This window comes from Mobula hypostoma, chromosome 3, assembly GCF_963921235.1.
Source record: "Mobula hypostoma chromosome 3, sMobHyp1.1, whole genome shotgun sequence".
Lineage (NCBI taxonomy): Eukaryota > Metazoa > Chordata > Chondrichthyes > Myliobatiformes > Myliobatidae > Mobula > Mobula hypostoma.
Genome location: NC_086099.1, coordinates 195,290,076 through 195,317,859, shown reverse-complemented (window position 1 = coordinate 195,317,859; position 27,784 = coordinate 195,290,076). Strand labels below are relative to the sequence as shown.

General features: G+C 40.4%; 1 protein-coding gene across 4 annotated transcripts in view; it reads left to right on the top strand.

Annotated features, from left to right (window-relative positions):
* The window catches only part of nrp1a (neuropilin 1a), a 197,720-nt gene that overhangs the window by 62,448 nt on the left and 107,488 nt on the right, over positions 1-27,784 (top strand). For all 4 annotated transcript variants that reach the window (XM_063044352.1, XM_063044350.1, XM_063044351.1 and 1 more), the window contains exon 5: positions 2,673-2,900. In XM_063044352.1, the coding sequence (XP_062900422.1) occupies positions 2,673-2,900 (228 nt within the window). The remainder of the gene's footprint in view (positions 1-2,672; positions 2,901-27,784) is intronic.

Here is a 27,784-nt window from a genome sequence, read left to right as displayed (position 1 = left end):
GGTCAGACCACATTTGGAGCAGTTTTGGGCCCCTTATCCAAGAAAAGGTGTGCTGGCATTGGAGAAGTCCAGAGCAGGTTCAAGAGAATGATCCCAGGAATGAAAAGGTTGAAATATGAGGAGCGTTTGAGGGCTCTGGCTCTACTCGCTGAGGTTTAGAAGAATGAGGGAGATGTTATTGAAACCCATTGAATATCGAAAGGCCTAGACAGAGTGGATATGGAGAGGAGTCTAGGACTGGAGAGCACATCCTCAGAATTGAGGGGCATCCATTTAGAACAGAGATGAAGAAAAATTTCTTTAGCTGAGGGGTGGTGAATGTGTGGAACTCATTGCCACAGACAACTATGCAGGCTAAGTCATTGATCACATTTAAGGTAGAGGTTGATAAGTTCTTGATTAGTCAGGGTGTCAAAGGTTACAGGAAGAATGGAGGAGAATGGGGCTGAGAGGGATAGTAACAGCCTTGATAGAATGGTGGAGAAGACTCGATGGGCCGAATGGCCCATTCCTACTCCTATGTCTTATGATCTTATGGTCTAATTTTTTCCTTGTTCCTGATGGCTACCTACTGTCTAAAAATGTGATCATAAGCATACATGAGATCGCAGACGGGAACAGAATCATCTCCTGCTGTGATGTTCCCAGTTGCTCCAGGAAGTTGTTGTGATTCTACTTTTAGGCCTTGTCTGTAAAACAAAAACATCTTTTGACTGGGCTGTTAGTGGTTGGCCAATGGTTCTCAAACCGCACCATTTGGGACCCAATGGTTTCAGGAGTGAATGGAAGGTCTGGAGTTTGCACCTTCTCCCTGAGACTGTGTGACTTTCCTCTGGGTGCTCCAGTTGGGCCCACATCCCAAAGTCATGCAGGTTGGTAAGGGGATTGATCACTCTAAATTGCGCCAAATGTGAAAATGAGTTATAAAACTTAGTAAAGTTGATGAGAAAGTGGGGAAAATAAAAAATGGGATGAGCGTAGGATTATCGTAAATGGGTTGTTGAAGGATAGCCTCATCTCTGTATGATTTTATGAAACAGGACAAAACTAAAATAGCAATTGGTGTCTCACAGAATGGAGAAGGTACCATTCCCTGGTTAATGTGAAAGGCCCGTGACAGCTGTAGCTGCTAGTCTGAAGATTTTCCGATCCTAGAGTACCACTACAGGACTTTATAAGCTAAATGGAAACTGCCGCCTCAAATTTTTTAATATAAAAGTTCCGCTTTACAAATATGAGTGATTTACTGATACTTGGAGCTAATTCTGATAAAAGTGAAGAGGCTTTGTATAATGAGATATAAGCCTTTTTCTTTCCAACGTGGCTTAGAATAAAGAGGAAAATGTATATGCCTGTGTACAAACCTTGCACTAACTACGGCTATGTATCATTTCATTACATTTTATAGAAACACCTGTGTCAACACGGTTCAACCTGGAAAGCAGTGGTGGGCACATGCTGTACGCATTAACTCTTCCACCCTGTGTGTCAGTGCATGATAGGTCGCATCTGGTGTGCAAGCAGAATCACTCCCTGTGGAAACATACGCCAGGACTCCCTCAGTTTGCAGAGACCTGTGCATCCCACTGGTGTTAGTAAAAAACTACCATTTGCACATAAAATCTTCTTTAAAATTTAAATTAACAACAGGAAACGTGCAATTACTGTTTCTCTAGCGGGCAGCTGAAATTCCTCAACCATGCATTGTGTAGTACTAGGAATGCCATTATATTTAGTGCTGGAAGTCACATACAGCCAAGCTACTAAACCTTACAAAACAGGCTTTTATGTTAAAGGCTACAATTATTGTTAAGCGAGATGACTGCATTGGTCTCTGATCATTATGTTCTCCAATTAATGATGGGTTAGTATGATTACCAGGTGTAGATTACTGAAGTTACTCCATGGATTTTCAATAATCCAGTTTTGGCAGCAATAGCATCTCATGACTCACCTATTTTCATCTGTACTACCCACTGATTATGTGCTTCAGTTCATCACTTACTGCCTGCTTCCCAGCAGTGTGGTTGCTGTTTACATATAGCACCAGTTATAGGAATGCAATCCCAACCAATTGTTACCTTTTTAAGGTAACACGAATTTGATGATACTTAGAACAGATTGTTCAATATATGAGGTAGTGAAGTTCTGACAAAGATCCGCAAGGAAAGTATAACACATATGCAACAAGTATTTGCTAGGTTTTGGATGGAAGCTAGCTCAAAGTGACACACACATTTACTATGACTAGTATTAGTCTATTAACCTGACTCTCCCAAAGTATTTCCTCCATATGTCCACTGGAACTTCCAGTGGAAGGCTGGCATTTATAAGATCCTGACATTCCACCAAGTTTCTCAGGGGCTTTGAGATGCACAAAAGTAAAGTCTCTAACTTTTGTGTCGAAATTTAGGATTTAGAGATGCTTAGCTGAGGTTGCGGTTGGAGAATATAGAGATTTATCAATGCATGGATCACAACTTCTTTGAAAGCTGAAAACATCGTCCTGATGTCCTCTTACTTGTGTTTGAGTGAGGAGTAGTAAAGTGAGGGCAAGAACTCCTGATGAAAGAAATCTTGGAGTAGAATTAATCTTAAAGAGTAACATATCAAACACATGAATTATGTCCCACCCAACACTGAACCACTTAACCTTTTGTTCTGTATTTCAGGTCCAGAATGTTCCAAAAATTTCACGGAGCAAAGTGCAGAGATCAAATCACCTGGGTTTCCTGACAAATACCCAAATAATCTGGAATGCACATATATGATCTTTGCACCAGCCACGGCAGAGATTCTCCTGGAGTTTGAAAGCTTTGACCTGGAACCGGATAGCAATCTACTAGAAGGAATGTTATGCCGCTTTGACAGATTAGAAATTTGGGATGGTTTTCCAGGAGGTAAGAACAGTTTGTATCCCCCAGAAATTCTACTTAGTTTAGCAATCTGAAAACCGGAAGCCACATTTCCAGCAAGGCCCTGATCAGTCATTAAAATCGAGCAAGGTTGTCATTACATATTTCAAGTTGTAATTAGAAAGTTGTTGTTAATAAAACAAGATATTAAACTGGATATTATGGAGCTTATTCATAATCTGCTGGAACATCTGGACTGGAAAACACTGCAAGTTAGAAGTTACCATTTTCATCCAACAGATGTTTTTAAGCATTGGAGGAAGATATGTAGTTGTACTTTACGTACTATCATGATACTGATACAGCTTTGCGGAATGTTGGTGTTTTCTTTCAATAAAGGGAAGTTTTGAATAGCAACAAACAATATTTCTGGTTAAAGCAAAGTAATTTTGTTTTAAAACAATAAACCCCACTTCTTCAAAAGCATTATGTATTTTAATATAAAGAAAAGCAAGGGCAAACTGGAAGAAGATGCAGCAACTTCCATTCCAATAGTTAAGTGCAGACACTTCACCTGCTTTGCTGAGCACCTGTGCTCTGATTGCAATGGCCTTCTTGTGCTTTCGACTGCAAGACACTTCAACCCTCCTCTCCATTCACACCACCCGTTTCTTTATCTTCCACTGCCAGGGTAAGAACAAATGCAAATAAAAGGAACAGCATCTCATATTCCACCTGTGTTGTCCACTAACAATGAATTCTAACATTGTGTTCTCCATTTTCATAATCACCCATACAAAATGCTGGCGGTCACACTGTATCTTTGGGCTGAGACCCTTCATCAGGACACTTTTTGGTCTCGGTCTGAAACGTTGACTGTTTATTCCTTTCCATAGATGCTGCCTGATCTGCTGAGTCCCTCCAGTATTTTGTATGTGTTACTCTGGATTTCCAGCCTCTGCAGAATCTCTTAGGTTCTCCATTTTTATGTAATCTGCTTCCCCTCTATTCCTTTCTCTCTCCTTCTGATCCAACCAGGTCCTCTCATACACACCCTTCTTTCCAAATCCCATATCCAGTTTCTATCCCTTCTCCCAGCTGATTCCATCTGCTTATCATGTACACACTCTACCTAATGGATCCTCTATCTCCTCCTCTCATTGTTCCCATCTGCCCACCATCCCTCCCACATCTGGTTCTGCTCATCACATTCCTTCCCTATCAGATTCCATAATCTGACGTCCTTTGTTTCCTCCACCATCACCTCCCAGCAGCTGTCACCTTTCCCCCCACCCTCGACGGTCTCCATCTGCCAATTAACCCCTCCCGCACATGGATTGACCTATCCCTTGCCTGCTCTTCCTTGCTCCTGCCCTCCCACCTCTGTGTACAGGCTACTTCCCTTCTACATTCTCAGCCCTGCTGTTGCCTGACCCACTGAGTTCCAGGCTTCCAGCATCTGCAGTCTTTTGTGTCTCTAAATACTACCGTTACCAAACCTTTCAAGACACCTGAGAGCTGTCTAACTAGATAAAATCCTGAGACAATGAGGGCAGATCACCAGACATAAACAAGGAAGAGATTTAATTTCTAAAGTAAGTGAGTGAGCAAAAGGTTTAGAAAGGGAATCTCAGAGTTTGGGCCTGAGTAGCTCCATGGATAGAGTGAAGGAAAGTCAAGAGCTGATAAGTTGGAAGAAACAAAAAGAAATGTTTCAGTGGTGTCAAGCATCATTTTATATGCTGAAGATTCAAGGATGAGAGAACAGATGGGCCTAAGTGACTTCGTAGATTTGAGGTTACTGGAAGGAGTTAAAATAGGTGAATTTATGTGAAATGATATACGTTCTGCCTGGAAATGTCGTGGCACATCTTTAGAAAGTGCAGAGACCTATATGAGTAGGTTCCTGTACCTCTTCTCCTCAAGCTGTGGTGGACTATCAAGAAAACGCCTGCAAAAAATGTACCCAGTTATGTGTGATGAGTTGTAATTTCAACACAGTGAAAATTGAAAGGATTGGTGGTGGGGGAGATAGCTTTTTAGGATGGTAATTTGAAGTTGGAGGCATTAATCATGGAAATACTGATGCAGTGGTGTGCTCAGGGATGCTATGAGCAACAGACAGTTCATTAATTTTGAAATAATAGTTCTCCTTTGGATCTCTGTTACTGTGATTTAAAATCTTATGAATTATAGAAATTGCAGCATGAATTTGCTTTATTACTCTTCTGTTGCTGTTAACTCTTCATCTGATGCTACCTGCTCTCATCGATTTCTATGCTCTTCCCTCATATCTTTTAACATGCTTCCTTTTTCAAGAATATATTCAATTGCTTTCTAAATTATGTTAGATTTTCAGCCTCGATAGCTTCTTGTTCTTATTCTAATAATCCACCACGTTTTATAATTGCTTCTAACAGCTCTTTGTTCGTCTAGTGCAAATCTTTGTTGCCAGTTCACCAGCCAGTAGAAACAATCTTCAATTATTTATTCATTCAAAGCCTTTCATTACTCTTCAGTTCAAGAGATGAAAGCCACAATAGTTCAAATATTTTTCAGAACTATAACTTTAATTCCTGGAAACAACAGGAATTCTGCAGATGCTGGAAATTCAAGCAACACACATCAAAGTTGCTGGTGAACGCAGCAGGCCAGGCAGCATCTGTAGGAAGAGGTGCAGTCAACGTTTCAGGCTGAGACCCTTCATCAGGACTAACTGAAGGAAGAGTGAGTAAGGGATTTGAAAGTTGGAGGGGGAGGGGGAGATCCAAAATGATAGGAGAAGACAGAAGGGGGAGGGATAGAGCCAAGAGCTGGACAGGTGATAGGCAAAAGGGGATACGAGAGGATCATGGGACAGGAGGTCCGGGAAGAAAGACAAGTGGGGGGGGGTGACCCAGAGGATGGGCAAGAGGTATATTCAGAGGGACAGAGGGAGAAAAAGGAGAGTGAGAGAAAGAATGTGTGTATAAAAATAAGTAACAGATGGGGTACGAGGGGGAGGTGGGGCCTTAGCGGAAGTTAGAGAAGTCGATGTTCATACAGATGGGGAGCAGTGAGAGATGGCTTCACTTCTTCGACGGGAGTTCAGTGAAACCATCTCTCACTGCTCCCCATCTGTAATTTCTTCGGCTCTCCAACTTTTTGACCACACTTTGACTCAGACTTGAACATCGACTTCTCTAACTTCCGCTAAGGCCCCACCTCCCCCTCGTACCCCATCTGTTACTCATTTTTATGCACACATTCTTTCTCTCACTCTCCTTTTTCTCCCTCTGTCCCTCTGAATATACCTGTTGCCCATCCTCTGGGTCCCCCCCCCGTCTTTCTTCCCGGACCTCCTGTCCCATGATCCTCTCGTATCCTCTTTTGCCTATCACCTGTCCAGCTCTTGGCTCTATCCCTCCCCCTCCTGTCTTCTCCTATCATTTTGGATCTCCCCCTCCCCCTCCCACTTTCAAATCCCTTACTAACTCTTCCTTCAGTTAGTCCTGATGAAGAGTCTCGGCCTGAAACGTCGACTGCACCTCTTCCTACAGATGCTGCCTGGCCTGCTGCGTTCACCAGCAACTTTGGTGTGTGTTACTTTAATTCCTGGTATCATTCTAGTAAATCTTCACTGTGTTCTTTCCTTAGCTCTATATTCCTTGGCACTAATGGAATGGCTTGCATTATTTGAAAGAGCCATTCAGCCTCTTGTCTTTCTATTTAATATCCTCATGTATTGATTCCAGGATTCTATAGTTCTGCGACTCACATTTTCATTTTTACAGGTTTATGAATACAGTACCCTCTCTCAGATTTATGTTTCCTCATTTTATTAAGTATTGGTTCATACTTATCATGACTATTTTTCTTGTCACAAATATGATCCCGAAGAGACATGACAGGGTAGATGTGGAGATAGTGAGGGAGTTTTGAATGGACAGCATAGTTAAAAGATTAGGCAATGGTCATTTAGGGTTATTGATTTACAGAATTGTATAGTTGGGAAACAGGTCCTTTGGCCCAACTAATCTACCTGAGTTTGACCTATATCCCACTGAACCTTTCCTACCCATGTAATTGTCTAAATATATTTTAAACGTTGTAATTGTAATAGCCACTAAGGATTCCTCTGGCAACTCATCCTATACACCTAGCACCCTTTCTGTGAAAAGGTTGCTCCTCAGGTCTGTTTTAAATCTTTCTCCTTTCAACTTAAAACAATACCCTTTAGTTTTAGACTCCCATACCCTGGGAAAAAGACTGTGACTATTCAGCTTTTCTATGTCCCTCAAGATTTCATATGCTTCTGTAACATCACCTCACAGCTTCCAACTCTCATAGGGAAAAATAATTCAGCTTTTCATTATAGCTGAAATGCTCCAGTCCAGATAACATCCTCATGAATCTTTTATGCATCATTTCCGCTTAATATCTTTCATCCTTATAAGGACCAGAACAATACTCCAAATATGGTTTCACCAATGACTTGTACATCAACATAATGTCGCAATTGCTTTTCTCATGCCATGAAAGGTTGTGGAGTCGATGGCTGTGTGAACTGGTACAGAAGGGATGAAGCCTGAGGCAGATCAGCCTGAAACTCCTTCAATTTATTGATGTTTTTATGCTGTTTTCCTAAAATGTGTATCCATGTAAAATCTCTTTTGATGCCATTCCTTTTAAATTTGTTTTCAGCAAATGTTTGTACCCACGTATGAATCATTTGGAAATCAAAAGAGATCCTTGCACAAAACTATGGGACATTGTTGCATACTCCTACATTCCATTTTCCATTGCAAAATGCTAATTGTCTAAAACTGCTATTAACTGAAAGAGTAAATTAGGCAGACTTCAACAAGAAAGTAGGTCAAAATTCAGAAACACCACAGAATATACTTCTACAAAATTCGCTTGACAGATATTTCTAGGATTAGTACACTTACAATCAATGCATGGTCCGTTGTGGGCAAAAGCAAGGGATCAAACAGTTTTCTAAAATTGCTTTTCTAAAAATAACCTTGAGATAATTTATTTTATTGCAACAATTACTTGCAGAAATTCATTTATTAAGATAGCAAATCTTTATCTGAAAGTGCCAGAATCTGCAGCAATTGCTGTCAAGTAATTTATTTATTGTTCTGACTAAGAAATAATATTTTAGTAATCTTTCAGACACGGTAATTAGCCTCTAAATTGTGCCATAAAGGTAATTTGAACTGTAATGCAGAGAATGTTTGATAACATTAGGCCTTGTTGTCTACTGAATTACCACTTACTTGACTTGTGTGTAGATTGGAATCAAAGGCGATTTGCCCAGTGCCAGTACTCTACCAAGTTAAGTCCTTCCCAACAGTTCAGGCTGGGATTTAAAAGTGGGTTCTTAAGAGATTATGCTAAAACTATGTGCCTGATATTAAAGCCAAGAACAATTGGCAATGAGAAAAATAACCATTTATTTGCAAAGTCAATCAGATTTTCAATAATATAAAATGAATTATTTCAATGCACAGTTAGATTCAGAAAGATAACTTCGCAGGTGCTCTTGATTCATTTCTTATCCATTGCAGTGTGTGAGATGTTTATCGAAATAGTGGAAATGCGTTTGAAAAATATTAACTGATTGGCATTCCGAAGCTCAACTATTCCCCCTTTGTTTCCTTTACTGACTCTAATATTACAAGAACTGGCACCACATCAGGTGTCAGACCTCAATCCTTTGTCTCCTGAGGCAGCAACCATTTTTGTTCTAGTGCCCACTCAAATAGTTCCACAGAATTGGCAATTTATTTCAGTCCAAAATAAATATTCTCGATAAGCGATACTATAGTGGCAAATTACCAAGAGCTGAGAGCATATTAAAAGGATGGGAGATAGAGGAAGAAGGTCAGTGAATAGATATCTGGAGCGAATGTTCACGTGATGGTTTCAGAGTCTCATATTTGCACTATACCTCACAGCACTGTATCACAATGTAAACTACATGTATTTGATATACTAACAGCTGGCTTGGATCATAGATTTGCACATATGTAACACAATCTCAGTGTTCAGATGACTTTTTAAACTCCTGGAGCAGTTTTCATAGTTTATAAGGTAATCCAACCTCCTCTGTGGAGCTGCAGTTATGGCCTTGTTAAGACATCCAAGTGAGCAATTACAGAGAGAAAGGAAAATAATTCTTGTTTGGATTTTCTGCTGTAATAATAATCAATTTTCAAATCATAATGCCTGTGCTTCTAGAGGAATCACTGCATAAAGCACCAGAGATTTTTATTAAGCAATATGTTTGAAAGAAAATTTCTGTGAGACACAGCTGTTTCTGAGAAAGTGGAAACATCATTTTTAAAAATGTTACCAATTTCATTTGATATTAAATAACGTAAGATATAATAGGTATCCTATGGTCCTACTCTCCTGCTTTTGGAGCCAGGCAAATCTGCATAGTGTTTTGTTGGGAACTGGTGGAATCCATGAAACCATAAGGATGGAGAGTTGAATCCCTCCCTCTCTGTTTAGTGGTATCAATCCTACTATATTTCTTCTTGTTGCTCTACTAAGATTTAGTATCCTTTTGTTGAGATGAACTGCAAACTTGTTAATAAATGTCAAAAGCAGCTGATAAATAATTTGTCCCTAGAAGTATTCCTCGAAGAATCACATAGCAAATTACTCCTCAAAAAACCTGAGAAGTAACAACATTAAAGAGAAATAAAACATAAAAATAGAAATATATGAAGACAGAAAAGTTATTGAGAAAGGAGAGAATCTAGTCTCGTACAAAATAGTAACCGTCAATGAAAAAATATGGAAAGGACAAAAAGTGAGATAAGAATCATAAACAATAAACATATAAACAAAGAAACCTTCTTATCTGGCCTGCTACCTCTAGATTACCCATTCCACTGATGTATCACTACATTCATATCTGATCATTTATTCATCATTTTTATTGTAAAATACCTCATTATTCAAAATTACTCAAAAAAAATCAAAAATTGGATAATATACCAATTATTTTTCTTTGAATAGCTGCAAATATAGAGAAGGAAAGTAATGGAGTAAAAATGTTACTGACATATAGGGAAGAACAGAAGTAGAAAAAAAAGTAGAAGAAACAAAGAGAAATAAGAAGAAAGAAATTAAATGTGTCACTTATTTGTATATAAAATATTTGTCATTGGCTAAAAGCTGCTGATAATCAACATCTTAGCATCCATCTCAGTTTATTTCGTGTCATCTCGCGCTTTCTCATCAATGAAGTTATCTCAGGCATACATAGCCATGAATGGAATCATTTAAGACTGGCTCCATTCTGAGTGCTGAATCTATTAAGACCAAGAAATCCTTTGGATTTCTTGAACTCTTGGAACCTTGTCAAGAATCTTTTTATTGTGAAGAGATAGTAGATATTCTTGGTTTTTTTAAAATTGAAAGTCAATCACCCAGGGAATTGTGTGTCCAAGCTAGCATGTGTAAAGGTCTGTTTGTCAGTGGCTCAGTACAACCTGCAGAAAGGCACACTCAATAATATAACTCAGAATACAGCACAGAAAATCTTAGAAGCAGATTAATTTCCACAATTTATTCCACGTTAATGCCCAGTTATTTTAGGATCTGGATCAGGGTTGTTATCATCGGCATGTGACGTGAAATTTTTTTTAACTTAGCAGCAGCAGTTCAATACAATACATAATATAGAAGAAAAAAATAAATAAGTAAATCAATTACAGTATACATATATTGACTAGATTAAAAATTGTGCAAAAACAAATAATATTATTAAAAAGTGGGGTAGTGTTCATGGGTTCAATGTCCATTTAGGAATCGGATTGCAGAGGGGAAGAAGCTGTTCCTGAATCGCTGAGTGTGTGCCTTCAGGCTTCTGTACCTCCTACCTGATTGTAACAGTGAGAAAAGGGCATGCCCTGGGTGCCAGGGGTCCTTAATAATGGATGCTGCCTTTCTGAGACATCACTCCTTGAAGATGTCCTGAGTACTTTGCAGGCTAGTACCCAAGATGGAGCTGACTAGATTTACAACCCTCTGCAGCTTCTTTCGGTCCTATGCAATAGGCCCCCCCCCCTCCATACCAGACAGTGACGCAGCCTGTCAGAATGCTCTCCACAGTACATCTATAGAAGTTTTTGAGTGTTTTTATTGACATACCAAATCTCTTCAAGTTCCTAATGAAGTATAGTCGCTGCCTTGCCCTCTTTATAGCTGCATCGATATGTTGGGACCAGGTTTGATCCTCAGAGATCTTGACACCCAGGAACTTGAAGCTGCTTACTCTCTCCACTTCTGATCCCTCTATGAGGATTGGTATGTGTTCCTTCGTCTTACCCTTCCTGAAGTCCACAATCAGCTCTTTTGTCTAACTGACATTGAGTGCAAGGTTGTGCTGTGGCACCATTCCACTAGTTGGCATATCTGACTCCTGTACACCCTCTCATCTCCATCTGAGATTCTACCAGCAATGGTTGTATCATCAGCAAATTTACAGATGGTATTTGAGCTATGCCTAGCCATATTGTCATGGGTATAGAGTAGTAGAGCAGAGCAGTGAGCTGAGCACACACCCCTGAGGTGCACCAGTGTTGACGAGGAGGAGATATCACCAATCCACAGAGATTGTGGTCTTCCGGTTTGGAAGTCGAGGATCCAATCACAGAGGGAGGTAGAGAGGCTCTGGTTCTGTAACTTCTCAATCAGGATTGTGGGAATGATGGTGTTAAATGCTGAGCTACAGTTGATGAACAGCATCTTGATATAGGTGTCTGCATTGTCCAGGTGTTCTAAGGCTGGGTGAAGAACCATTAAGATTGCATCTGCTATTGACCTATTGTGGCGATAGGCAAATTTCAGTGGGTCCAGGTCCTTGCTGGGGCAGGAGTTCAGTCTAGTCATGACCAACCTCTCGAAACATTTCATCACTGTCGATGTGAGTGCTACTGGGCGATAGTCATTAAGGTAGCCCACATTCTTCTTCTAACTAAGTAAACTAACTAACATAATTTCACAAAGTAAAATTAGTCTTGAAAATTAAATTATTTCATGTTTGCATGATATTTGCTCTTATGAGGAAACTGCTCTGGTATGACTTGCAGGCTGAGTCAGTTGTTAATGTGTCCAATGTGAGGGGTGAGGAAGAGTAGGAGGGGGTGTGAGGAGTGGGTCACCAGTATTGGGTTGCAGTCTGCCTGCTCCTCCATTTGATGACACATTTAGTACAGCTCCTGGAACACTCTCAGATCTTGATTTGCAAAACTGTTATATTTATAAGATATTAGTTTCTAGTTTAGCAGGTAGCATAATTACAGGGGAGATTGGCTGTGAGTAATCACAATCCCGAATTGTCTCCTTTTCTCCACAAGCTAATGTTTAAGTTATTTTTTTCCCTCCTGAACTGTGTACTCCAATTTATGAATAATTCAATCTTCTTGGCTCCATTTATCATACTGCAATCCTCTATTAAAATCATCCTACTGCCGGTGTGTGCTTGATCGAGCCAGTGCTCATAGTTGGCCCTCAGGTTAATGCTGTGGCCCTTCTTACCTGCTACACTACCTACAGGATACATGCTCTACATGTCCTAAAGTGGGAGCCAGCAGGGAGTGGAAACCAGGCTTCAGAACGTGGAGCCTGATGCTCTGTCACAGTACCAGCAATGCTATCTGATTGACATTTTTGGGGGATCGAGGAGTGATGCTGGGTTGGAGCCTAGTATGAGGCAGGTTCATCCTCCATACCTTCTCCTCATATGCTCCCTCTGTTTGCCCGTCTTACCATGACCAACGATATTAACCAGCCTGATGCACTATTTAAAACCTCTGTGTTTTTAATCGCAGTTTACAATATCTGAAAATCAGTCAAAGCACCATTGTGTAATGAAGACAATACAAATGAGCAGCATGATAGCATAGTTGTTAGCACAATTGCTTTACGGCATCAGTTGAAGTTGAGTGAAGTTATCCCCTTTGGTTCAAGAGTCTGATGGTTGAGGGTACTAACTGTTCCTGAACCTGGTGGTATAAGTTCTGCGGTCTGTGTACCTTCTTCCTGATGGCAGCAGCGAGAAAAGAGCATGTCCTGAGTGGTGGGGGTCCCTGAAGATGGATGCTTTCTTGTGACAGTGTTTCATGTAGATGTGCTTAATAGTGGGGAGGGCTTTACCCGTGATGAACTGGGCTGTATCCACTACTTTATGTAGGATTTTCTATTCAAGGGTATTGGTGTTTCCATACCAGTCTGTGATGCAGCCAGTCAATATACTCTCCAGCACATATTTATAGAAGATGGTCAGAGTTTTAGATGTCATGCCAAATCTCCGCAATCTCGTAAGGAAATAGAGACACTGCCATGCTTTCTTCATAATTGCACCTACATGCTGGGCCCAGGACTGGTCCTCCAAAATAAATACACTGAGGAATTTAAAGTTGCTGAGCCTTTCCACCTCTTATTCCGTAATGATGTTCTTCTGAACACCACAGCTGGATCTGTCTCCACTTGTCCTTTCAACACCCACGTTAACTAAAGTTCTTATGTATGACACTTTTGGCTCCATTATCACTTACATACTATTCTTTGGTTCTTGATGTGACAGGAACAACTTCTTTCTTCACTCTGGTAGGTTGAAAAGTCTGTTTCTGTGCTGTATGTCTCTATGACTCTAACCAGATCCCCACTGAAACTCCTCTGTTACAGGAGAACAATCCCAGCTTCTCCAATCTACCCAGACAGCTAGTACTCATTCCATTTACTCTCTTCTCCACTTGCTCTGAGGCCTTCACGTTTTTGTACAATGTGACACCCAAAATCTGACACATTGCTCTAGTCTTGTAGGTCAGCTAGTGAATTACAAGTGTTCCTCTTTAGTTCCTGTCGTCTTTTCCTCAGGATCCTACATGCTTTAACTGTTTTCTCAGCCTACTCTGTCATGGCCAGAATTTTATGCACTTACACCTGTATCTTTCTGTCTTGAATCCTGTTTAAAATATGCCCTTCATTCTTCCTATAAAATACATTTTTCTCCGTTGATATGCCCAAAGTAAAGCAATGGTCCTTGTAGTACCCCAAGGCAACACCAATTTAGGTGTTTTCTTGTCCAAAAAAACCCCATTCATTACTATTCTGTTTTCAGTCACAAAGCCAACTCTTCAACTATGCTGCTCAATACCTTTCATTCTGTGCCTTTCCCTCATCATATCTATCAGGCACATCATTAGAAAACTGATGAAAGATAAATCAAATAATTTTTCTGGGTTTCAGTATAGTTATTGATAAAACATGACACTAGAGCCTTTCGGCTCAATTGGTCATCTCCTCATTGAATATAAGCTAACTGCGCAATTTTGAATATGATGATTTTGAATAAGATAATTCCAGCCTCCAGAAATGGCAGGCCTTTTCTTGCAACTGTTTTTGGCTGCCAATGTGTGCAAAGATTTTGTCCATTTTTACCAGATGTTCGCAAGTGTTTTGGTACCATCACTACCTTCAAATGTGTTGGTATAATCATTGTACTCAGTTTGACAAAGACTGTAGCATGTGAGAAAGCCGGGCTGAAGGTCTTCTCCTTTTTGTACTTAGTTCTTTTTTTAGGGTTTCATGCATTCATCTCTATGTCTGACTGAAGAAGAAATTTCATAACATCAATTGATCAGCCATTGACTGTTGCTATAGAAATTCTCAGGATTGTAGTTGTGGGGATTTCCTCTTTACAACAAAAGAATGAACAAATACAAACTCCCCTTTTTGTCACAGAAGCACCGGTTGCCCAGGTGATCACGACTGAGTCAGTCACTGAAAATCCTCCGAAGGTTATTCCGTTTAAAACAGGAGTAGTTACTGAGATTACAGCCTTTACAGTTTAAAAAACAGGGGAAAGGTACTAAAAGCAATAAAAATAGATTGGCACAAGGCAAGCCATTAAAGGTTGTTAACCCGCATCACATGCAATAATTAATTGTGATCAAGCTGACACTTTCTTCCACATCTGAGAAAGTCTAACACCATTGTAGATTCATAATCCATTTTAAAATCAGGAGCAACGGTGCTGCTCTTATGTTCTATTGTTTCCTTGCATTGCTTGGAGAAGATGAGGGTCCCTGGAGTGAAGTATTTCAGGCAGCAGACCATACCTTATAATATGGTGGCAGGAACCCCTGCTGATTCGCTGTATTGAAGTGCATTGGTAATTGCTTGGTATTACAGACCAGTGGTTAGGAGGATTGTTTTCTTTTCTTAAAACCATCTCCCAATTGTTTTTGATACACAGGTTAAAAAATGTAATTTGTAATAGCCCTCTTGCTGTGAGATTTTGATGCATTGTGGTATGTCCATCCATAATATGCAGCCCCAGAACTCCCTGCAGCAAACAAAGGATCCCAATAAACACCAAATAACTCTGCTGACTAAAATGGTTTTTCTAATGTAACATTAGAAAATCATGTTCAGATTGTTTCCATGTAATGGAATCAGCAACACAAGTAGAGTGAGCACTTTGAACAACTTGACATCATGGTGCTGTTTGTAAGAAATGTAGCCTTTCTTGCTCGAAGCTGTATAATAAATAGAATATTTCATGATATTCAAAACAAGAATAAAAACAGTGGGAGACGCTGATTGTCGTTGTTTCTGTGCGTCAGCACAGATTCTGACTGAGAAGCAAATTTTCAAAACACTGAGTGATCAGCTACTGATTGTTGCTATGGAAATTCTCACTGGGGGTGAAATACCTCTTTTTTAACAGAAGAATGAAAGTGCCTCTGTTTTTTCTTTAATTAAAGACTAACTCATATCACTGCATTCACAGAAATTGCTCGTTCCACGTTTTTATGTCCTTAGATTATGATGAAAAACAAACACTCTGCTAATTTCCTTTATTTATTAACAAGAGGAAGTTCAGGTCTCCAGCCACCCCCACTGCTTTTATTCTTGCTCTGAATGTCATGAAATATTCTGTTTGTTGTACAGTTGCAAGCAGAAAAGCTACATTTCTTAGAAGCAGTTCAGCCATGACCTCATGTTCAAGGTTCTTGATCCAGTTGGGTTGTTGATTCCATCACACTTCAACAGTCTGGACATGATTTGCTAAAATATGACATTAAAGGTAAATATTTAAAAAAATGTTAACAGCCACAAACCTGATGGGACCAATATCTGTCCTGTACAATTGGCAAGTAGAATTCATGAATATTCTATGAGGATATTGTAGATTGGATCACATGTGGCCCCTCACTATATATTATGATATAATGTCTGAAATAACTCATTGATGCCAGTGCATCGGTGGAACAGAAGTCAACGTCCTTACTCTTTCTTTTGAAATGGAGTCTAAATTTACAGCAGACTCAGGTTTTATGGAACAGATAGGAGACTGTCAACTTAATCATAATTGATTAGTGCAAGTGAGGTAGGTAAGTATCACCAATGGCTTGTCCATGCTAATGCATTCTTATTGTTCTTCAGTGCTTTTCATTTGCCTTTAATACACGCACAGTTAGTAATCTGCACTCTATAACATTAATTAATTTTAAGAGAAATGGAAAGAATGTTTATGCGAATGCTTTTATTAATGTCACAATGCATGCTTTCAATTCATTAAAGGCCATAGGCTCTAGGTAGGACAGCTGGTTCATCTAATTCAATTATCAGAACATATTGTGGACTCTCAGGAAGGAACTGTGTGACATCTGTGCACCTCTGGGTGCACTTCATTTGGAGCAATGACTTTGATTCTACCCTGTTAGTGTGTTTTTGAGAAGTGTGTTTTAGTGATTTTGGGAAATGCTCCCTTCATTTTCTCTCAGTCTACTCAAAGCACTGACAGTCATTGGGGTAAATCCCAACTGTCCTCAGCACCCACTGAAATCCAACCCAGCTGTCAGTTTGTGCTCATATTTTGTCCGCACCTTGAATTCATTAACCTGAGTGTATTTGTTTGTTTGGGTTTTTGTTTGTTAGTTTATTATTGGGATACAGCATTGAATAGGCCTTTGAGCACTTTACAAAGAATATCAAAGAGCCCCAGCAGTCCCCTGATTTAATCGTAGCCTAATCACGGGGCAATTTACAGAGACCGATTAACCTGTCAATTGGTACGTCTTTGGACTGTGGGACTGTGGGACTGAACCCATGCGATCATGGGGAGAACATACAAACTCCTTGCAGGCGGCAGCAGGAATTGAACTGAGGTAGCTAGCAGTGTAACTTGCTGTACTAACCACTATGTACCATGCTGCCATCACTGCTGAAATGAACAACTTAAATCTGACTGATTTAAGGTCAAATCCAATGCAGTTGTGCAACCAAATCTGCACTGTGGCCAGAAAAAAACAGCAGCCAATCTCACTTCAGGCAAACTTACAGAAAATCAGTATCAGAATCAGAAATAGAATCAGGTTTAACATCACTGGCATATGTCATAAAATTTGTTAACTTAGCAGCAGCTGTGCAATGCAATACATGATAATATCGAAAGAAAGAAATATGTAAATCAATTACAGTATATTAAATAGTTAAATTAAAAATAGTACAAAAACAGAAATAATTTTTAAAAAGTGAGGTAGTGTTCATGGATTCAATGTCCATTTAGGAATTGGATGGCAGAGAGGAAGAAGCTGTTCCTGAATCGCTGACTATGTACCACTTTCATGATGGTAACAATTAGAAGAGGGCATGTCCTGGGTGATGCGAGTCCTTAACAATGGAAGCTGCCTTTCTGAGGCACCGCACCTTGAAGACGTCTTGGATACTACAGAGATTAATACACATGATGGAGCAAACTTCCTTTAGCTCCTTTCGATCCTGTGCAGTAGCAACACCACCCCACCCCCCGCAGCATACCAGACAATGATTCAGCCTGTCAGAATGCTCTCCACCACACATCTGTAGAAGTTTTCAAGTGTTTTAAGTGACAAACCAAATCTTCTCAAACTCCTAATAAGACATGGCCACTGTCTTACCTTCTTCATAGCTGTATCGATATGTTGGGACCAGGTTAGACCCTCAGAGATCTTGACACCAGGAACTTGAACTTGCTCACACTCTCCACTCCTGATCCCTCCATGAGGATTGGTTCAGGTTCCCTCGTCTTATCCTTCCAGAAGGCCATATTCAGCTCTTTGGTCTTACTGACATTGAGTACAAGGTTATTGCTCTGACACCACCCAACTAGCTGGTATATCTCACTCCTGTACTCCCTCTCATCTCCATTTGAGATTCTACCAACAATGGTTGAATCATTAGCAAATTTATGGATGGCATTTGAGCTATACCTAGCCACACAGTCATGGGTATAGAGAGAGTAGAGCAGTGTGCTAAGCACACATCTCTGAGGTGCACCAGTGTTATCGTCAACAAGGAGGAGGTGTTATTATCAATCTGCACAGATTGTGGTCTTCCAATTAGGAAATCAAAGATCTAGTTGCAGAGGGAGGTACAGAGGCCAAGGTTCTGTAACTTATAAAAAAGGATCAAGTCTAAAGATTCCCCTGAAGAGATTTTTTTTCAAATTATATTTTATAAAAACTGTTGGCTTAACCCTGTGCTGTTTTGCAACTTCTTGTCCTCTCCTGATTTCATAATTACGTGTCATTAATACACAAAGAACTGCTAATCCAAATTTGTGAAATAGAAGCGAACAGAATGCTACATATGATCTAGAATGCAGCCTTCATACGCATACAACGCATTGTAACTGAGCAGGCAGAAGAAATTTTAGTTAACATGAACAATTAAGAATTGGGGATCATTTGAATACGTCAAGCATTGAGTGCTTGAGCTTAATGTTGATCCACGCTCTAGTTCAGCCTTCTCTTTAACCTTCTCTTTCCAGAGTTCCACCAACAAGTTTGCCACTTTTAATAAAAGATGAAATTCTGGTCACTCCTACAGATTTCTCTTTCCAGCAGCCACTTGATCATTTTCAAACAATATGGACCTGTCCAAAGGCAATATTTTAATAGTAATATATTACTAATGTGTTGTCATTGACTCCCCATAGTGGGAACTCTGTATCGTTCCAGAACTGAGCTTCATTGCCCCTTTCAGTTTCCAATAAATAGAAATACTTGCTTCTTTTGTTGGGGAGCGGGTGGAAGGGTTGATCTTGCAAAAGCGGGGTTTTAATTTCTGCTAAAAGTTTGCTTTTAAAATTACTTGAATGGCCTTACCTAAAAGAATGCAAGGTCACTCATTTTGCAGGTTGCCTGCCAAAACAGCTCAGACAAATCCTGTTTGCAAGCACCAAGTGCATTTTTGACACGCCTTTGAACTGTATACAAAATAAACACAACTGGCATTGTTGAAGTGGCTTTCTTTGATATTCTTTGTAAAGTGCATATGTAGGGCAATGATATCACCGTGTCCCATGGTCATATAACAAGATGTGGCCAGACATATGACATTGTTTTCGTGAAAGTTGAAGTAGACAACAATGAAAATCTTGTTTTAGCTATCGCCAAAAATGCTCCCAGTAAAAATACTTTGTTCATTTTGTATGGGCTAATTTGGCTGAGACACAGAAGTTTAGTAACAAAAATTGGAATGAATGCAGCTGTTTGAACTGAAGCATAGAACAAGTCCTAACTGCTGACAGAGCTTTCAAAACACTAATAGACTTCAATTAAGAATAAAACATTGCCAGGGATTAGAAATAGTTTCAAGACGCAATCAAAAGTTTGATAATGAATGCCACAAAATAAAAGAAGCCACTTTCTTGCTTTTTGGCAGTTACACAACTTTTCAAAAGTAGCTGCTGACATTTGTAAAGCAGAGAGAGGGCAAGGAGGTCTTGTCTTTGCTACTTATCACACAACTCAGTCAAACAACAATGTGATGAAAAATGTAATATTGGCATTTATTTCAAGGGAAGTAGAATATAAAAGCAAGGAGATAATGTCGAGCCTCTGTAAGACACTGGTCAGGCTGCACTTAGAGTATTGTCAACAGTTTTGGGCCCCATATCTCAGAAAGGATGTGTTGTCATTGGTGAGAGTAGGAGGAGGTTCATGAGGATGATTCTGGGAAATGAAGGGGTTAACATGTGAGGAGTGTTTGGGAGCTTGGGGCCTGTACTCACTGGAATTTAGAAGAATGTGGGGGATCTCATTGAAACCTATCGAATGCTGAAAGGACTAGATAGGGTGGCTGTGGAGAGGAAGTTTCCTATTGTGGGGGTATCCACAACTAGGGGGCATAGCCTTAAAATTGAGGGGCAACTTTTTGGAACAGAGATGAGGAGGATTTTTTTTTAGCCAGAGAATAGTAAATCTGTGGAATGCTCTGCCACACTGCAGTGGAGGCCAAGTCCGTGTGTATATTTAAGGCAGAAGTTGATCATTTCCTGATCAGTCAAGGCATCAAAGGATATGGCGAGAAGGCAGGTGTATGGGGTGAGTGGGATCCGCGATCAGCCATGATGAAATGGCAGTGCAGACTTGATGGGCTGAATGGCCTAATTCTGCTCCTATGTCTCATGATCTTATGGTCTAACAATTCTAATTTTTGATCATTGCACAGCACAAATATAAATTAAATTGTGATTGGATTATTTTAAAGAATTGAATTACAATTTAAGGTTGATGTATGTATTTTATTTACCAAGACAAGGAATAAAACAGGAGTGAAGAGAGTTGAAAGCAGTTTGAGGACATTGGAGGAGGGTTGATGTTATTTGAAATGAAAACAGAAAATGCTGGAGATATTTGTCAGCCAGGCAGCATCTCTGGGCAAAGGAACAGAAATAAGGTTTTAGTTTGAAGATCTTCCATGTTCTAATGGATCATCAATGAACCCAGTTGCTTGTCCTACTGAGCATTTCTAGCATTTTCTGTTTTTATAGCAGATTTTCAGTATATAGTGTTTTTCATATTGATTGTTTTTGATTGATCTCGTTACAGAATATTACAAACTGACTGAAAGTACAAGGGTTTTACTCCAAATTCTTCTGAAATGTATTTCAGCTTTTCAGAGTTTGCCACTCAATTTTCAGACCCAGGGTAAAGAGCTCTCTATTTCAAGTTATCTTCACCATGTGGTACTATTCCAGTGCAAGGGGATCGACATTTAATAACGAGAAAATGATACCACAAGAATGAAGTAGGGGAGGGAGAATATGGATTCCAAAAGTCTCAAAAGTTGAAGCGAAGCGTGAAGTAATGTCATTAGGAACATTTATTTTCTACAACTTTTTGCCCTAATGAGCTTTCAAAGTGTTGCCTTGAAAATTAATTGCTCGTGTTATTACAGTTGACCTGTTGACAAACATGACGGTCAATTTTCACTTAGTAAGATGAATGAGGCAAACAGGCTGTGAGACAGAAATACCCCGAGGATTCAATTGGTAACAATTATATTTTTATTGGAGAATTTTGGAGGATGGCGATATTTTACACCAACCTCAATGAGCAGATGAAATCCTGATTTTACGACCTGAAAAATAGAATCTCAGCAATACTGCAGACATTGGATAATGTCCTGAAATGTCCCACACAATCATGAAGTGAAGTTTTAATAATGATTAGATTTCTTTGTCACATGTACAATGAAACATTGAAACATACGGTGAAATGCATCATTTGTGTCAACAACCAACACAGTCCGAGGATGTGCTGAAGGCAGCCTGCAAGAATCGCCACGCTTCTGGCCCAACATACCCTTAGAATTGTGGGAATTATGGGATGAAACTGGAGGACCCAGGGGAAACCCACGTGGTCATAAAGAGAACATACAAACTCTTTACAGACACTGGCAGGAATTGAACCCACATCACTGCACTGTAAAGCATTAGGCTAAACACTCAAACAACAGGAATTCTGCAGATACTGGAAATTCAAGCAACACACACAAAATGCCTCTCGTATCCCTTTTGCCTATCACCTGTCCAGCTCTTGGCTCTATCCCTCCCCCTCCTGTCTTCTCCTATCATTTTGGATCTCCCCCTCCCCCTCCAACTTTCAAATCCCTTACTCACTCTTCCTTCAGTTAGTCCTGACGAAGGGTCTCGGCCTGAAACGTCGACTGCACCTCTTCCTACAGATGCTGCCTGGCCTGCTGCATTCACCAGCAACTTTTACGTGTGAGGCTAAACACTGTTCTCATTCTGTCCTCTCCATTACCTTCTGAGTTCAGAGAAGATGCTGTTACCTTAATACCAAGCAGATACATGAGTGGATTTCCAGGTGTTTTTCCAAAACTGGTTGCATTAGTTTAAATCTGTTTTTTTTCTTATTCATATTTTAGTCTGTCCAATATTTTACATATATCAGTTTTCAATTTTATTAGCCATATTTCTGTCCAAGTACTCAATCTAAAGATCCATATGTTTCACTTAAGACTGAACCTGAATGAAAATACTGATAGCCAGTACAAAAGTGCTTTACAAAAGTATCTTAATGTGCCAGTTAACGTGGTTTAGAAGACGTAGATTTTGTGTCATCAGTGGAAGAGTTTTTCCCGAAGTATATATCAAGCCTTTCTGACAGGGAGAAGATTTCGTATTCTATGCCTTAACTTCTGAAAGGTCTTTGATAAATTACTGCATGGGAGACTAAGCTCAGTCAGTTTCAAGGGTAGGACACAAGCCTGAATTCATAACTGGGTAATGGAAAAGAAGTAGAGAAGTCCCAAGGGCCGATGCTTGATTCTCTTCTACTAATGGTGTATCGAAATGATTTGTAAAGTAATTAATTTTGCATGCCACACATTTGGGGGGTGGGGGGATGGGGTGATGTGCAAGGAAGGCAGTGGGAATAGAGGAGGCAACTGAAAACGTACAAGGAGAGATTGACAAAATTGCTGATCAGTCATGAATAAAGTTTAAAATGCAAATTGCAATGTACCACATCTTGGAAAGAAGAGTGGGTTGATTACTTTGCTTTGACTGGCCTTGAAGTCACCCTCCATTTCCTGCTTGGTTGCCCCTATAATTTGATTTCAATACCACCATTTTTTGGCTATAGTTATTTGTCCTCCTGACTCACATGAGAGTCCTGTGCATTAATATGGCCCCATAATATTAATAAAATCCAAACTGCATTGAAAGTGATGTCAGAGCAAAGAAACTCGCACTTGCCAGAATAAATCAGTTCAGCAGCTAATGAGAGGTCAAAGACCTCTTTAGGTTAGTGGAAAAATGTCCTCTGCACGAGCTAGAAGAACTGCCGTGCTCCTAATAAGTCTCTTAGTGTCATGGACTACATTCAACAGGTTTTAATTATTCCCATCTTGCTGCAAGACTTTAACCAGATAGTACTGTTAAAACCAGACTCTCTAAAGGCAGTGTTAAATAAATGCTATGAAATGCTTCCCATTGAATATCATCTGTCATTGTGCTAAGCACAATGTTCAAAAAGGCATTACGATCGTTAAAACTCTATTCATGTAGTTGGAATGAAAAGACTAAAAGTTCTAACGAGGTTAAGTCCCATGCAAATACTTCTAGGTTAAATGTTTCTGTGTTTCAACTGACTTGGAGATTAGCAAAATGTACAGTAGAGAACGTTTTATTATGAGACATACAAAGAACCAGAGGCTGTAACTCATCAGCAATCATTTCTTCATTATAATTACACTCTCCAGTCATTGATAATTACTGCTTTTCCTTGTGATATGAGAGCTGATTGAGGAGATAGAATACATCATGTCTTCTTATACAGCCATGATCCTTTAAACCAGGGGCTCCCAACTTGGAGTTCAAAAACCCCTTGCTTAATGGTATTAGTCCATGGCATTTAAAAATGTTTGGAACCACTGCTTTAGACAAACTCCTTCAATAGTTCAATAAATAAAATCTAATCTTAGTTTGTGAAAAACGCTGTCAATTCATGTATCTTTTTCATACATCATTTTTTTCTTATATTGATGTCAACAGAATCTCAAATATGTTTTATATCTAAAATATCAAATCAGTTATTGAAATTATTGGAAATGGAAATTGACAGCTGGTATAGGTAGCTTCCCCTCATGTTTTCAAAATTTAAAATGACATCATGTTTTGCACTGCAGTATCACAATTGTTTCAAAAATACTCTTATTTATTTAGGGGATATGGGTATCATTTATTAATCATCTTTAACATAGAACATAGTACAGCACAGTACAGGCCCTTCGGCCCACAATGTTGTGCCGACCCTCAACCCTGCCTCCCATATAAGCCCCCACCTTAAATTCCTCCATATACCTGTCTAGTAGTCTCTTAAACTTCACTAGTGTATCTGCCTGCACCACTGACTCAGGCAGTGCATTCCACGCACCAACCACTCTCTGAGTAAAAAACCTTCCTCTAATATCCCCCTTGAACTTCCCACCCCTTACCTTAAAGCCACGTCCTCTTGTATTGAGCAGTGGTGCCCTGGGGAAGAGGCGCTGGCTATCCACTCTATCTATTCCTCTTATTATCTTGTACACCTCTATCATGTCTCCTCTCATCCTCCTTCTCTCCAAAGAGTAAAGGCCTAGCTCCCTTAATCTCTGATCATAATGCATACTTTCTAAACCAGGCAGCATCCTGGTAAATCTCCTCTGTACCCTTTCCAATGCTTCCACATCCTTCCTATAGTGAGGTGACCAGAACTGGACACAGTACTCCAAGTGTGGCCTAACCAGAGTTTTATAGAGCTGCACCATTACTTCGCGACTCTTAAACTCTATCCCTCGACTTATGAAAGCTAACACCCCATAAGCTTTCTTAACTACCCTATCCACCTGTGAGGCAACTTTCAGGGATCTGTGGACATGTACGCCGAGATCCCTCTGCTCCTCCACACTACCAAGTATCCCGCAATTTACTTTGTACTCTGCCTTGGAGTTTGTCCTTCCAAAGTGTACCACCTCACACTTCTCCGGGTTGAACTCCATCTGCCACTTCTCAGCCCACTTCTGCATCCTATCAATGTCTCTCTGCAATCTTTGACAATCCTCTACACTATCTACACTACCAACCTTTGTGTCGTCTGCAAACTTGCCAACCCACCCTTCTACCCCCATATCCAGATCGTTAATAAAAATCACGAAAAGTAGAGGTCCCAGAACAGATCCTTGTGGGACACCACTAGTCACAATCCTCCAATCTGAATGCACTCCCTCCACCACCACCCTCTGCCTTCTGTAGGCAAGCCAATTCTGAATCCACCTGGCCAAACTCCCCTGGATCCCATGCCTTCTAACTTTCTAAATAAGCCTACCGTGTGGAACCTTGTCAAATGCCTTACTAAAATCCATATAGATCACATCCACTGCACTACCCTCATCTATACGCCTGGGTTACCTCCTCAAAGAACTCTATCAGGCTTGTTAGACACAATCTGCCCTTCACAAAGCCATGCTGACTGTCCCCGAACAGACCATGATTCTCTAAATGCCTATAGATCCTATCTCTAAGAATCTTTTCCAACAGCTTTCCCACCACAGATGTAAGGCACACTGGTCTATAATTACCCGGACTATCCCTACTACCTTTTTTGAACAAGGGGACAACATTCGCCTCCCTCCAATCCTCCGGTACCATTCCCGTGGACAACGAGGACATAAAGATCCTAACCAGAGGCTCAGCAATCTCTTCTCTCGCCTCGTGGAGCAGCCTGGGGAACACCTCCTCTCCCTTAATATCAACGTGCTCCAGAACATCAACCTGACTCATATTGTCCTCACCAACATCAAGTTCCCTCTCATTGGTGAATACCGAAGAGAAGTATTCATTGAGGACCTCGCTCACTTCCATAACCTCCAGGCACATCTTCCCACCTTTATCTCTAATCGGTCCTACCTTCATTCCTGTCATCCTTTTTTTCTTCACATAATTGAAGAATGCCTTGGGGTTTTCCTTTGCCCTACTCACCAAGGCCTTCTCATGCCCCCTTCTTGCTCTTCTCAGCCCCTTCTTAAGCTCTTTTCTTGCTTCCCTGTATTCCTCAATAGACCCATCTGATCCTTGCTTCCTAAACCTCATGTATGCTGCTTTTTTCCACCTGACTAGATTTTCCACCTCACTTGTCACCCATGGTTCCTTCACCCTACCATTCTTTATCTTCCTCACCGGGACAAATTTATCCCTAACATCCCGCAAGAGATCTCTAAACATCGACCATATGTCCATAGTACATTTCCCTGCAAAAACATCATCCCAATTCACACCCGCAAGTTCTAGCCTTATAGCCTCATAATTTGCCTTTCCCCAATTAAAAATTTTCCTGTGCTCTCTGATTCTATCCTTTTCCATGATAATGCTAAAGGCCAGGAAGCGGTGGTCACTGTCCCCCAGATGCTCACCCACTGAGAGATCTGTGACCTGACCCAGTTCATTACCTAGTACTAGATCTAGTATGGCATTCCCCCAGTCAGCCTGTCCACATACTGTGACAGGAATCCGTCCTGGACACACTTAACAAACTCTGCCCCATCTAAACCCTTGGAACTAATCAGGTGCCAATCAATATTAGGGAAGTTAAATTCACCCATGATAACAACCCTGTTATTTTTGTACCTTTCCAAAATCTGCTTCCCAATCTGCTCCTCTGTATCTCTGCTGCTACCAGGGGGCCTATAGAATACCCCCAATAGAGTAACTGCTCCCTTCCTGTTCCTGACTTCCACCCATATTGACTCAAAAGAGGATCCTGCTACATTACCCACCCTTTCTGTAGCTGTAATAGTATCCCTGACCAGTAATGCCACCCCTCCTCCCCTTTTTCCGCCCTCTCTATCCCTTTTAAAGCACTGAAATCCAGGAATATTGAGAATCCATTCCTGCCCTGGTGCCAGCCAATTGAAAATGAGGAGACAATTAGCAATCACATTGATGGGTTTGGAGTCACACACAGGACAGGTAAGGTGAAGATGGCAGATTTTCTTCTCGGAAAGACTACTACAGCTGGATATGGTTGTCAATGAAAAGGACCCTGGATCTGAAATGTTAATTGTTTCTCCTTCTACAGATGCTGCTTGACCTCCTGAGTGTTTCCAACATTTTCAATTTTTATTTCAGATTTACAGTGCAGCATTTTTTGATGTTCATTTAGTCTAGACTATACTGTCGCTTCTCTTCCAAGAATTACAACCTTGAAGCAGTGCTTTACTGCATATTGGCAGGGCCTCGACCTGTCACATTTGCTCCCAGTGGTTTCTCCAGAAGAATTCTTTGTCAGCAATGTTAAGAATTTCTCTTTCCACATATCTTGTTCAATCTTCTGAACATTCCCAGGATTTTTAGTTTTAATACACAACAGTCAGTAGTTCTGAATTTTATTTTCAAGACCATAAGACACAGGCGCAGAATTAGGTCACTTGGCCAATCAAGTCTGCTCCGCCATTCTCCTGCCTTCTTCCCATAACCTTTGACACCCTGACTAACCAAGAACCTATCAACCTCTGCTTTAAATGTAATCAGTGACTTGGCCTCCACAGCCGTCCATGGCAATGAATTCCACAGATTCGCCACACTCTAGCTGAAGAAATTCCTTCTCATCTCTGTTCTAAATGGATGTCCCTCTATTCTGCAGCTGTGCCCTCTGGTCCTAGACTTACTCACTATTGGAAACATCCTCTCCACTTCTACTCTGTCCAGTCCTTTCAATGTCAATAGGTTTCAATGAAATGCCTCCCTACCCCCCCCCCAATCTTCTAAACTCAGGTGAGTACAGGCCCAGAGTCAACAAACACTTCTCATATATTAACCCTTTCATTCCTGGAATCATTTTCGTGAACTTCCTCTGGACCTCAAATGCCAGCACGTATTTTCTTAGATAAGGGTCCCAAAGTTGCTCACAATAATCCATATGCAGACCAAACAATGCCTTATAAAGTTTCAACATCACATTCTTCCTCTTTTATTCTAGTCCTCTTGAAATGAATGCTAACATTGATTTTGCTTTCCTTACCACCAACTCAACCTGCAAGTTAACCCTTAGGGAATCCTGCACAAGTACTCCCAAGTCCCTTTG